Here is a 14,866-nt window from a genome sequence, read left to right on the forward strand (position 1 = left end):
GTCGGTTTTATTCGTGAAAGTAAAAGGCTACGGAGACGCGTTCCGGTTCGATACACTCCGTCGAATCCACTCGCACCTGGAATTTGAAAAATGAAACGATCGATTAAGCAAAGTAACTCGTCGTCGACGTTCGAAGCAGGTAGAAAAATTACCCTGCCGTGTTCTCTTTACGCAAATACCGTCGAGCATCGCTCGCTTCAACGAGATACGATTGTTAAATTGTTACGTAAAATGCGAGTAAAGGTTGCAGGTAGGTAGATCGCTGAATTGACTCACCGCGCCAACTGTTATCTCCGTTGTCTCCCTGAGACTGTCACCGTTGCCTCGTGTCAACCATTTCACGCGTATCTGCGTATAATACGTACGCTGAGAAAAATACGTAGTAATCGTGGCGTTGATATAATTGAGGTTTTATCGAGCCGAAAGAATTACTATCCACCGCAGATCGGTAAAGATGATGCGATGCGTCGTTTGATCGATCCACTTAACCGGACGCCTATTATCGATATAATTGACTTCCAAATAAGTCTGCACGTTTCATTGGCATGATTGCAGCGTGTGTACATGTGTGTGAAGTATCGTGTAATTATCGATATGAGTAGGTAAACGAATCATCGTTTCAACACACCGAACCATTTCTAATTACTCGAGTCGCAGGGGATCGGAAGGCGCCGATTCGCGGTAGTAGGTTTAGTTGCAAGGTACGGAACAGGCTGAACTGAGGTATACCTATATGAATAAGAAAGTTGTTTGTCCTGGATTGTTTTCTCAATCGCGGCTATTAATATACCCACTACCTCGTAACTCGTCGTTATAACCTTGTATAATGAGGAACTCTCTTGGATCACCCATTCGCGGATTGACGGCGTGGGTGACACATGCGTATGAAGTGCGACAAACTATATGTGTTATTATACTACTCGATATGTTAATTAGCAATAAAGATGTGTCGTGCGTACAGTCGAGACAAGTACGAAAGTAGGCGGCGGAACAACCGAATGGTTCAACTGAGGTTCAGAAGCTGTGACTAAAGTTAATCGAGGAGAATTTCATTCGAACAATGCATGCCTGTGGAAGTTGTAAAAATTTAAGATTTTTTCAATCTAGACTAAATATCACGATTACAGATTATTTTATACGCAGTGCATCATTTTTTTAAGCCAAAAATTAATCGATCCTTCTGTTGCTATGAGATATAAAATTAATTCTCTACAAGTCGTGTGACAAGGATAATCTTCCGATGATTCAGCGCCGATATATTTGCCATATTTTTATCCTTTTATTTGCATTTTGTGAGATTAGAATACGCAATCCATCAAACCGCCTGCCTCTAAATTCAGCATATCTATTGATGTAGATTATCAATGCCAATAATCTTATTTAGTTTTCAATCGTTGAAATTGCTATCCGAATGAGAGAATCTGAATAGTTAAGAGGATTCTGTAGTCAGTCGATACCGACACCGAGTAAGATGTCACACTTATTTTTACTGTCACATCGAAATGAAAATGCCTTAGATAGCGCAATTCCTTATCCTACCATGAACAGAATTGTCTAAAAACTTTTATATTTCATGCGAGAATAGCGATGTAAAATATATGCCCTTAATTGGTTCTAATTCAATTATCGGAATATTTTTTGGCATAATTTTTGTGTAGAGAAAACATTTTCTTTAGTTAACCTTTGCGTTTGGCATATCATGTAGAATCGCTACTGCTGCAACTTTTTCAGGGTAACAATGCATAATAGGCTCCGATAATAATGAGAATAAGTGACTTTTAATGCGGTTGATAAAGAACGATTGTCGCATACTCTTACAAACCATGTAACATTCCTACCGCTACTGATCGAATCATCTCATCCCTCGAATCTCGACGGTGCAATATTATTTTCTCATCATAGAATTCGGAAAAGACATTTATATTCGAAGATGATCAAAAATGTATGTGGATCTCGGACTGATGCAATGATTGTATGCATACGTGAGGAACTTTTCTCCAATATGAGATGTAACAATATTTTCAGGCAATGAAGACTACGATTTAATTTGATTTTATGCATAAAAAGGGATTATCTGGGCTATTTCGTTAAACATTAAGCGCCACTTACCATGATTTGGCAACAAAAAGAACCAAAAATATCTACAAAAATAGTCTAAATTTTAGCTTTCTTTTTTACGACATCAAAATAGTGCTTTTAGTTTTCGCTTTTAGACCGTCAAATCATTTTCTTGATTGATTAATTTTATCCTGAACTGTACTGCTGATACATCCTTAAGCCTGTACAACTGCGGTTATGAGTAATATGTGCACTTATGTAGGTCTGAAATATCCATAATAAGGTTGAATTATTCAATGTCACGACATCCACTGCGAAAAATGTAAGCTCGTAATAGTTTGCTTTGAATGAATGAACTATGGTCCCTTGAGGTACATTCGATACTTTGTTCAGTTACGACAACTGCACAGTACCTACCCACCTAATTACAGTAATCCAGACTATTTACTACGCATCAAGGTGCATCATATTCACCACGGTATAATATGTACTGCATCAATACCATATCAGAGTGTTTACAAGAATTTTTTTATTCAAAATAATGTTAGTATTATTATACTTGTAACACAATCACACCATTTTCCCGATTTTTAGAACACATTACTTCTTCAAAAGTGATAAAATCTGTAAATTAAAGACGCTGATTTATAGTTGCAGTCATCAATGTCATAATCCTTCAAACACTTGTATATTATGTATAAATAAAAAGTACTACAATTTTGGCGGGGAAAATAGTTCACGAGTTTTATTGTAACCCGTTCAAAAACTATCTACAGACGAAGTGAAGAAGTTCGAAAAAAAAAACATGCAGCCAATTTGATCGGCAATTCCAAATTTGAGAGAAACCAAATAATATGTGGCTACAGCGTTAAAAACAATTAATCGGAAGTACAATTGTTCGCAGGGCGCATAGTTTAATACAGTGAGAGTTAACACGGATGTGATGGAAAAGAAATCCGAGGGCTGGTGCAATCGTTATTTATCGCGTATCGATATTTGATTTGTATTATCTTCGATTACGCATGTGGCAACACCTGGGAACGAGTTGAAACACGTGTAAAATTTTCATTCAGACGGTACTGTACGAGTAAAAATTCACCTGCATTGTACTACACCGTGTAACCAAGTCGACAATGCTTCTGAACTTGAGGCATTCTACGCATGTGGCTGAATGAGACACAAGGTGTAGGCTGACTGTCTGTTAAGAGTCGCAACGGCGTGTCGTCAATGATAGGCGCAGTATTCGACCCATCTCCATCCAAATGGGCTCTCAATTATATTACAATAATTTTTACAAAGTCACTTATCGCCTGGCAATATCAGTGTCAGGGCCAGAGATTATACTTTGCGCGACACAGAGACGGATTTACCAAAATGCAAATTGTCTGCGAGCCGAAGAGGAGTATTGCAAGATGAGGACTTTGCCTCCTTTGTGCACACGACACTTTGTGTAACAAAAAGTGTGGTTTGCAACCTTTTTTTTTTTTTTTTTTTTTAGCACAAAAATGAGAAGTTTTTAGTAGGTACTTTGATGCTTTTTTGTACTGTCGGAGAAACGATTAAGTACTTTGAGTACGAAATGAATCGTTTGATTTGTAACTGGATACTCGATGAATCAACTGAAATGAATTTCGAACAAAGTTAATGTGCTTCGTATAATGAAGCACAGATTTATCAACAATAATTTAATGTTTTCATAATAAATGACCAGGGGACTTACGGGAAAAAAGTATTTTCAATCAAATACACAGCGGAGTTTTGTTTTACGAACAAAATCACTTATAATTCGTAAAAATTTGATGAACGGTACCTTTTTGTTATTGAAAATTATCGCACAGCTGGGCTTTTTTTCACCGTCAAAATATTTGAGTTTAATTATTTTTATTCGGGAGATATTTTTTTTAAATCAAATTCAACTTCATTGACTATAATTGCAGCCTCTGAACCTCCGATGTGACGTTTCTCTCTTTCTATACTTTCACGTTTAGACTGTACGTCTGATACATCCGTAATTCCATTACCTGTTGATTAACTTATCATTCCTCTTCTGATGATTCACAACCGATAATGCCTATTGACTTCAACGAAGTAAGACATTGAACGGATTCTAATAGTCTTTAAATTCTGAAATAGGAACATACAATAAAGAGAAGGAAAATATTGCGTTGAACTTCTAAGATGAAATTTTGTTCAAACACAAAAGGGAACTTGTTCGGATTTTTTCCTCATTGTCCACTTGTATTAATCAATTGGAAAATATTCGCTTGTATTAAATTACGTTTGTATTATGTTGTAAAAACAGGAATACTGTTTTAGCACTGACAGTTGAAAAAACATTCATGCTCGCTTGAAAGAATCAGTGAATTGACGTTATATAAGCTTTTTTGTCATTGTGACGTTTTTAGTATGACGGTTATTAATAAATTACAGTTTTTTAATAGCAATTCAAAAATAAAAGTGCTCGTAACAATCCATTAAAATCATACATAAATATTGAATACCGCACGTTTTTATTCATCGGAACAATGTCAAAATTTCACAGCAAATCCCTTCAATAGATGCTTGAATTGTGTAATGTGGTAAAATAATCAAGAGGGGTCAGGAAAATCGGGTATTCGTTTCGACCTACGGAAAGCGCTATTTGCATAACTTGATTCTGGCAAAAAGTTTCAGGTATATTAATTTTTGATGTAACCGAAGTGTCATGGAATGCCTCATGTGTTTTCTAACAGATTGCACATTTGCCGCGTAATAAGACGCCATTCGTTTTATTGAAATATATACGCTGTTCTCGATCTGTGTAATGATGCGATAATGCGCCTCGTAAGTTATAACTGGTTATTTGTGTCACTCGATTATACGATTTTAATTCATGAATGTCTCTAAAAATTCTGGTATAGATGGCGACGTTCATTGACACGGCGCACTCTTGACCTCTGTTCTCACTCTCGAGCTCTAATTGCTCTTTGATGTGATTCGCTAATTAAAGCGAAGCACTGTCGAATTGATACACGAAGGCTTTTTTCTGCCCATTAAATTGCTAGTCCTCCAAAATAATCACGAGTGTTTATATTTCATAACTCGATTATGATCACTTTTTATAAATATGTTACACTTGCTCGTTACATGTATGGGTATATCTGATACTTTTTCAGATGATTTATTTCAATACACGATACAATTAATTTGTGATGGTTAGTTTTGGCACATCTAATGGCAAACAATAACCGTTCAAGAACGAATCATAAATTTATAATAATTTTCCTCATCAAAATCATTTCACCAGTATACATTATTTCGATTAATATTCTTCAACAAAAATAACAGTACGTCTTTTTTAAAGTTAATCCGAATATTCTAAGAGTTCACACGTGGAGTATAAAACTTTAATCGTAAATAATTAAACAATAGCGGCGAGTGGGCGAGGCGTCCTAAGAAAAATATTTATATATATATGTATATAGTTCAGGTTGATGTAAATATATTCCGAACTTCAGAAACTCTGTGCGCAATAAAGTGTTCGATTGTGCAAAGTGTTTAATTTGTCAACTGTGACCTCAAATATTAAACGACGTTGTCGCTTGTTTTAAAAACTATGAAATTTGGTCGCCATGAAAAAAATGCAATTTTTATTAATTATTGCTTTAACTAGTAATCCGAATTAAAAATTATATCAGCAAAAAATGTCGAGTTTTGACAGGATTGTTTATTTTTTTATTTGATACCTTTTTCTCGAATCCCGCTTTCTGCCCGTAGACAATAGTTTTACCGAATTTCACGCGGAAAGGCTCAATTATTATTAAAAGTAACTAGAAATTCGCGACAGCATAAAAAAGACAATTTGAATCAGAAATATGTTTTAAATGTAAAGAGACAGAATGTATTGTTGAATATTTTCAAGTGCTATTTACAAACACAATTACCGTTGGAAAGCATGACAAGGTAAATTCAAGGTTAATTCAATTGCACGTATCCAAAACCCGTCCGCGTGTAGAATTGCAGTAATTGTTCTTTCATCACGAGACTTTGTGAAAGTATTTTATTTCACACACCTTTCTATCGTAAACTTTGACTTACCGCTTATTATTTCACTCGAATTAAGCAACGGCCCGATATTTCTATACGCAATTTTACGACCCACTTTGAAGGAAAGTGATGTTGAAAATGATAAGTTTGGTCGGTGCGAGGCATTTGAAGGATAAAAATTGAAACTCCTCGCTTAGCGAGACTTTAATTAATAACTCCCAGTTTTATCTTGCCAGCGCGTTCGGAGTTCTATCAGAAACGCAATTCAACAATTTTCACATATAATTGACAAAAGCTTGACCTATGAGTATTCGGCGATTTGCTTCGTATTATTTGCGACGCTAATCTTCCGTGAAGTCGCGTATCTTCGTTTCCACTGGAATAATCTCGTAAGAATTTCTATTAACGTCGACGATTATTTTTTCGAGGATGAACTAACCTCCGAAAGATATTTCATTTTTCAGAGGCCATGTCTCAACTCCCCTATACGTATATACTTTGGCAATTAGGTGACCTAGATTCGCTCAATTTACTCCGATAAGAACACGTATACATCAGGATTGGGTCATCGCGTTGTAAGACTGGCTTGAAATTTTTATCGTTCGTGAAAAAATGTCCGCGAAGTTTAAAAACATAACTAAAGAACGCTTCTTGCTGCCGACTGTCCGAATCTTCGACGGAAAACAAATGCGGCAATTATTCATTGGAATATGTTGGAACCGATGTTATTTCTCACGAGTGATACGGTCAGAGTGGATTCGTTTGGCCGGCCGCCAGAACAAATAATAGTTTGCCTCAACCGACTTGATGCTAGAATATTCGATCAATCTTCAACGATTTATCTTTAACATGCTACATTAATTGTAACCAAACAAGCAATGTATTTTCCCTTATTTTCACGCGGGTGGCACTTCTTCGTTACAGTGATTTATTATACGAAGTTTATATTATATGTAAGAGCAATTGACAAACACACGAATTTGATGTGTCTAGAAATTTTTGGGACGTCTACGGAGTCCAAGAAAATCTTCAATCACGTACCTATGTCAAATGTTTTTGTATCAAAAATTTTCAACTCATTTTCACGTGCTTCCGTGTTCTTGACAGTATAAAAATTTAAACACTTCAGAGTAAATTGACGTACTGAAAAAATAGTAGTGTACTATAAAATGAGTATAAATCGTTGGCAGCTGAGGCATGTTGAAGATTTTTATTTTATAATTTTATGCTACGGCAATTGGTAACTGCAATTGATTTACCTGTATACTTTATATACGATTGTTTTAACATCTCAGCAGGTTTTTAGAGCGCAAATGTCGTATTTCATTCGCTAAACATAGGGTAGATGAAATAACACTTTATTACATGTTTCAAGTGTAATAAAAATGCAAAGCTCATGAAGCTTCTAATTCGAAGGGTCGTTTTGTGTTTGATTTTCTACAATAGAGCTCTCGAAAATATTCAAATGCTCGACTGTGATCAATAAAATCAGCGTAATCCAAATGCTTTTTCTATTGGACTTGCGAAAATCTGTTTAAACATAATAAATTCGAACAGGATTCTCACTTGTATTGTTATTCAATTCTATCGGAGAATGAATATGCCATTATGGCAAATAATTGCAAGTGAATTTTCTGCTGCATACGCGTGTTTAAAAATTATGATCTTTGGTTATGTGACATTCGATTTGCATATAGCTTTGGCATGTTGGTGATAATAATGATGAACTTCAAATTATTATCTATTTATCCTGCGTATGACCCGTATGCATTACGAATTGACGTAAAAATAAACATGCCATGCCTGAGTGTAGGTGCGGTGCATGTGGATAAGAAATGGTGCGAACGCTCGTTAATTATATTGCTGGCTAATTAACAGCTGCTAGTTACTTATTAATCACTTTGTACTTTAATCTTCTTCTTGTATAATTTTAGCAACGTATAATTTCAATTTTTTTGTGGGCTTAACATGTTTTTTATACCCTTTAAAAACGATATCATCAATTCGCATTATTCCACAATCTCCAAATACCTAAATAAGCGTTTTTAGAAAGCAGACTGCACATGGTCAATGTATATATATATAGGTAGCTAGATCAGTGCGCATGCGAATTTGGCCCGTTTTTTCATTCTCAAAATGTTACGAGATATATAATTTTCCACATGCAAAAAATGTGTATCTTTCGTTTACAAAAATGAATATCTTATTCGTTAAGCGAGTATCGTAAATCGCCGAAAAGCTACTTACGAACGTTTATAAATCATGTTCCGAGAATTGAAGCATGTGAACGTTATCTTTGATAAAAAAAAATATGAGCAATTGGTATATTACAACTTTTCACAGCCCACGGTAATCAACAATAAACAGTACCCAGGCAAATAATGACGAATAGACTCGATTCTAAGGTATTTTTCCGTTTCACTCATTATCCTGTAATTACGTCTTCGGTAAAATCTTGCACGAACCTCCATCCATCCATTTTTCAACGTGTAACGGAAGATATCGTCTTTTCTTCTGATCGTACCTTCAACAATTGCGCCTCGAATTCTGTTCGTCTTGAAAATCCATCACTTCGTTCCAGAAAATTATAGCGTCGTGGAACTGAACAAGGTCTTAGACTTGCGCGACGAGAATTGAAGCTTTTCGAAAAATACAGCACATAAATTCGAATCGTAGTTTCCGGCCATGCAGAATGAACAACACAAAAATACTCTCCGTATTTTACGGATTGCTTGATTCGTTCTTTCGGAGACCATCAGTGCCGGTGTGTCTCAGATCGTTCCGAACTGTGTGTCATCGGTCAAAACCGAATCAACTTTATAAACTTTATGGACAAAGAAGTGGAACTTTTTAGTTTATCTTTTGCGTAATGTACACCAGAGAAGTAAAGAAGATAGATGTAGAGGCACAACGACACGTGGTTATGTATTTAATGTTCTTGCGCGGGATGCGACACGTCGCGTAGACAACGAATTGAGTCACGGACTCCCTTGTAATTTCTAGGATTTTTAGTTCATTGCACTTGCGCTGATAACAGTCGGGGAGGCTGTAAAGTGTGACAAAGAAAAGTGACGGGAAATTAATCCGTAGCCTGACATGATTAAACACCGTGATGAACCTCATTGCATGGTTTTCAATTTTTGTGTAATTAATTTTCAAACTAAAATTTCGGCTACGTTTACGATTCGAACCACATCGATCGATGCATTTGATTGTCTCTTTGCACATTTCTACTTTGAATAAAATTATCATTATAAAAAAATGAATAACGTTACGAACTATAATCAATGACATTATTCACATTCAGGTTATGTTTATTGATAATTGAATGATTTTGAAATGGGTTTTCCTAGTCACCAGTTGACGATTTGGCAGAATAGTTGAGTTCTGTAATTGAAAGAAAAACTCAACTTTCGATAAGTATCGATCAAGATTTTCTTTTTCAATATGATTATAAATAATAACAGGAATCGCTGTAAATTCAAAGACGAATATACCATCCTTGAACCTCGAGTACTCAATTTTTACCTGTAAGTTAAACGCATTATTCTTTATAAATTTTTACCATTTCGTTGCTTGACGCGCTCTTTATTCGTGCGATCTTATCCTTTCTATGCCAAGAAAATTCGATTGAACTCGTATTTTGGACGTGGAATACTCTCTTCCGAAGCATGGTGGAACCGATGATTCACCTTGAAAATAAAATAGTATCATAGTTGAGTCTTTACTGACCGTGTATAATTTTACTAATTTTGTTTATTATTTGGCCTTACGCATCTCTGACTGGCAAAAAATCATACGAAAACTTTCTAGGCTTTGTACGAAAATAATCCCGCAAAATGTAATATCCCTGCAATTAGTGGTAATCTAATTGACACCACCGAAAACCCTGGTGTATAGGATACGATTTGACTCGAGTCATTTAGGAAATATTCGGCGTCGTATGTTTAGGAAAAGATGGACTTTAATCCCCCGCTCGCTTCCCAACAATAACTAGGATAATTCTACTTCAATTGCATGCTTAATATATTACAAGAATAATACTATTTAAGAAACATTGTTGAACAATTAACTAATAATCTTATTAACACTCTCGGTGTAAACGGAAAGATTTCATAATATATACACAGAAACTTCTCGCCGATTATAATTACCAAGGAATAAACAATGAATTCTCCACAAAATCAAATTGAATTCTTTGTAAATAAATTTTCACTGTAATGTGAATTCGTCACAAATGTCTTGCGAATTCAATTCACGTGTCAGAGGATGTTATGGCAAGGAGCTTAATGCGAACTCTTTCTTGATTATTTCTGTAGCAAACTTGTATGTATAGTACAAAATGAGTTCACAGGAAAAAAATAAGTAAGTAAGTAAGATCTGGAATTACGTGTCGATTTGACTGTCGGCATGTGAGAAAAGACTTTGATTGTACTTCTTTATGCTCTTAATAAAAAATTTAATATTTCCGTTGGTATAATTCGGTCGAGACACAGTTGTTCGTTAGATTTTTGTTTTCAAGATAAACAAGTTACGAGCTTACACGAGCTTGATAATATTGTAAACCTATACGAATCGCTAAACCTCGTATATCATATTTGCGACATTTGTGCAATGTACACTTTGTGAGATGCGAGTGTCTAACAAGATTTACATGACAATAACAACGCTTTTGTTGTTGTCGGAACAATTGACGCTCTTATTGGACGATTGCGCCTCAATTCGAGTTGGCATTCCTGGTGTGTCATATTTTGGCGCAGGCCCGATGAAATTACAAACCATCCACCCGAATCCTGACTCCTGAGTCGGATTACTCAATTCATTGTCACGTACTTGTCGCCCCAAATCGGTAGACTCTGCAGACTTTTATTATAGGCGTGTTATGCGGCATATCGTGTTATATCGTACCGATTACGTAACCGGCAAATTCAGCTGTATGCGTTACGTTTCGACTTGTTACGATTCGAAAATCATACCGTGTCTCTCTTAAATGACTGTCGTGATAAAACAACCGTGATTTCACGGTCGTAGATTTGAATAACTGCAAATGAAAATCAGTCGAAATGCGTGCAATAATGGTTTACAATTTGAGAACATTGAATATCTTCGACAATACCGTAGATCCCACTTTTTCGGTTAATGCAACTAATTGTAAATGGCAGAGCTTCCACCTCAACTTATGGATTAACTTTTCCATGGGTTAAGCCGACAAACGAAATTGTGCGTCATATTGACTCGCGGTGGTTGTCGGTCATCGGTAAGTTGGCAAAAGAAGTGCTCCAAGCATTGTCGAATCACTGAATCAACTACGTATTCGAGATTTATTCGAGCAAGGAAATATTTCATCACAAGCGTAACCTCCGCAAACCAAGTTTGACAACTAAAGCTATAAGGTGGTCAGCGTGTATGAAAAGACGAAGAAAGATCGCGCATGCGTAGTAGAACGCTCAATCTGCAAAGTTTCACCGTATAAAGCTCCGTCGATGCAAAAAATTTGGAAATAAAAAAATAGACATCAGACTACACTCCGAAATTGCAGTGCACTCTAGAGAAGGTTCGAGCAGTCGTCAGATTCAGCTTGCGCCATTCGTCTCCCTTGTAGTTATTGCCATGCGTTAAGAAGGGGACGTGACTGTACGCGAGATGAATGAAAACTCGTAATAAAAAATGGGAAAAACACGATGTAAACAAAACCAGAGAGCGCGAGAAGACGTAAACACGAGCTTTCCAGTAAACGGCGTGTAACACGTTATAACGTACGTATTACAAAGCCGAGTTGGTGCATTGAACTTCTCGCCCACTCTTGGCCATTCGATATAACAGTCGAGCGTCACTGTTAATTAATCGGTATATAAAATGCAGTTTTTGTCGCACGACGTCCCGAGTCGAGCGATGCGACACTCTGACGTCAAACTGACACTCCGAGTCGACCCTTCTGCTCGCGGCTTCGAGTCATCTTCGGCTCTCTTGGCGGCGTGCACCATAGGGGGAAGAAGCGGGTGCGTGGCTGGCGCCTCAATTTTTCCATGTCGATAAAGAACTTGCGATAACGGAGCCGGCCGACCAATATATACGAGGACTTTGCACCGTCAAACCACATTCTACCAGATTCTGTGAGAATTTCGTGTCCTCAAATCGCGTGGCGCCAAAAGCGCGAGAAAGATAGTAAATAAAGCAATCGTCACCCACCCACCTATCCATTCATCCGCAACAACGGGTATACGGTAAAAACGCAACAACTCTTATACCGAGAAGAGCATCGAGTGATTCGAAACTATTCACATCTGTCAGATCGACGTTGGCTTTTTCCTAACAAGTTTCCAAATCCTCGCGAGATTGGAAGAAAGGGAGCTACTACAGTTTTACGTTTGTGCTCCGAAACTACAGTGACGAGACGGGACGGAAGCTTGATTTAGTGAATTTCACGAGGAGTGTATATTGTTGCCAAATATTCACTCGGTACACGCTCGATACCTTGGGCAAAGTGAACGTAGTACCGATAAAGACAAGTACCGACTTGTTGGACAAATCACCTTTCTATGAAAATTCTACCGTAATCGGTGAACACGCGTCCAGGCAGTCATGAAATGGAATCTTGAAATTGTCGAACGCTGTTATATGCTGAAATTTTATTGATCGTGCTTAAGAGCCGATAAACTGAAGAAACTGTTCTCGAATTCCTTTACTTGCTTGCAAGTCCTGACTCGTGATCGGTGTGTCGAAAATGGCTTCGATGCCCTAGATGTGAGAGAAAGTATAAGACGACGACGACGACGACAACAACAACAATAATAATAATAATCATAATCGTAGTCATAATCGTAGACATAATATTCGTTAAAAAAAATTTGTACCAGAAGTATTAAATCACTGCTCAAGAAATTATTAAACGATAATTAACACGGCAATCGCGCTGATAACGTAGGATCGAATTTCCAAATCAGTCTTTAAGAATTGTCAAAATTGAGGAAATGCTAGGGCGTAACGTGATGCTGGTTCTACGTACCAGGCAAGAACGCACCGAGAGACGTATGAGGCACAAAAAGGAAGCTAACCCTCCGCCGATGGAACCTCCGCCGCAGCTTGTCAACAATAACCATTTGTATCTAGACCTGAACATGAACTTCAGTGAAAACAGTAAACAGGAAGACGCCAGGCGGCAGAGAAAGGTACGTCCGATGTTTAATTTTTATAAATAACGACATCCTCTTGGGGAATATTTATGGTTCGATTCGTCGTCACTTTGAGGAAAACTCGTTCTTATAATTAATTGCTCACTTGTACATGCTATCAAAGCTGCGGGGTGAACGGTTATTTGATTTTTTTTACCTTATCTCTTTTTGTTCTCGTTATTAGATATAATCTGTCGCTTGAAGTAAAAAATAATTAAAAAGAAAGAAAAAAAAAAATTGTTTTCCCTGTAATTTTATAATTAATTGATTCATAGTAACGCTTCAAAAATATGACATTAACTTTTCACGGGTTGTGCAAGACTGTAAGAGATTAGTTAGGTTCGTCTCGTATATTTTTAATCACTTAAGTATATGGTGCTCGTTAAAAATAATGTCAATGTACGATGTCACACTGATTGTGATTCAAACCCGTTGCGAATACAGAACCATGTCACTCGGAACGCGTATGATGTGCGATAAGACCCATGCACAGTAAACGTGGCTACAGGAAAAAAAATAATTAATTTTCACGAATTATTCGTACGACGTTTTGGGCACACCTCAATAACATTCACAACAACTTCCCTAAGCTTGTTTTTCCCATTTTAATTCTAACTTACCCAAGAGCTCACAATTATGCTGTTTGACACACGCGAAAACGTGAGTTTTTTCTGACTCTTGTATCCGATTTTTATTACTTCATATCACGACCGCGTGGTTTTACACCAAATTTACAACCAAATATTTTAACGACAAAAAATTAGAACAAACGGAGTAGGTACATACTTTGAAAGAAAAACATAGCGATGCTGGTGCTCAACATTTGTTTGAGATCAAGATATGTTGTTACAAGTACCAAATTTTTTATACATCAAGCCACTCATGCACTATATTTATGCTTATTAGTGCAGTAAATGCAATGTAAACAAGGAAGAATGATTCATTCGTCTGGCAGGACGAGTGCCGTTAATTTTCGTTGCTTCATGCTTCGAAATTTATACATATTATTTTTGTTATTATCTATCTTACGCTCTATTTAATCCCGTCTCAGTCTTAATCGAACCGTAATATTGATATCACTCACAGCAATATACGCACAATTAAGCGTCCCGTAATTCTCGGCAAGGTCCTCGTCTGTAATAATAATACTTATACTTCTTATCGGCATGCAAACTTTGCCAAAAGTTCTCCGTTCAGCCATTAAATTGGAAATAAAAAATTCCCCACGAAATAAAATTTTGGATACAGTTATTGCACGCAAGGTTTTCGACACACGGTCAGAAAGCCGGAGAGATGACTTAGGACTGTTCTCCGCTGTCATTCGATCCCTCAGGCAACGCGGATGAGAAGCCGCGCATAAAGGGAGGACTCAATTTTCAGGGTCTCTTCTTCACCTGCACTGAGAGAAATTTTTACTTCCGGTTACCACAAAGTCTAGCCTATCCGTTACTATTCTTTCTCATTAAGATCAGTGTTGCTATATTTTCTTGCAACTGTTGCGAAAATTTAAAGCTTCGATTGTCTCAAACCATAAATGAGTTTGGACGCTACACGCGCTTCTGTAACTTAACCACGTTCAATATTTCAAGTTTTCCCAGGTTCTTATCGAG

The 14,866-nt window shown here is 36.9% G+C and overlaps 1 protein-coding gene across 2 annotated transcripts in view; it reads left to right on the forward strand.

The window, feature by feature from the left end:
* Positions 1-14,866, forward strand: part of Rab32 (RAS oncogene family member Rab32) — a 34,376-nt gene that overhangs the window by 782 nt on the left and 18,728 nt on the right. Inside the window, exon 1 of one of the 2 annotated variants that reach the window (XM_069135103.1) lies at positions 12,926-13,253. The exons of the other annotated variant lie outside the window; for it this stretch is intronic. Coding sequence (XP_068991204.1) covers positions 13,056-13,253 — 198 coding nt within the window. The 5' untranslated portion in view covers positions 12,926-13,055. Of the gene's footprint in view, positions 1-12,925; positions 13,254-14,866 lie in introns of those variants that run through there. 2 annotated transcript variants of the gene reach the window in all.

Source organism: Neodiprion pinetum, chromosome 4 (assembly GCF_021155775.2).
Source record: "Neodiprion pinetum isolate iyNeoPine1 chromosome 4, iyNeoPine1.2, whole genome shotgun sequence".
Lineage (NCBI taxonomy): Eukaryota > Metazoa > Arthropoda > Insecta > Hymenoptera > Diprionidae > Neodiprion > Neodiprion pinetum.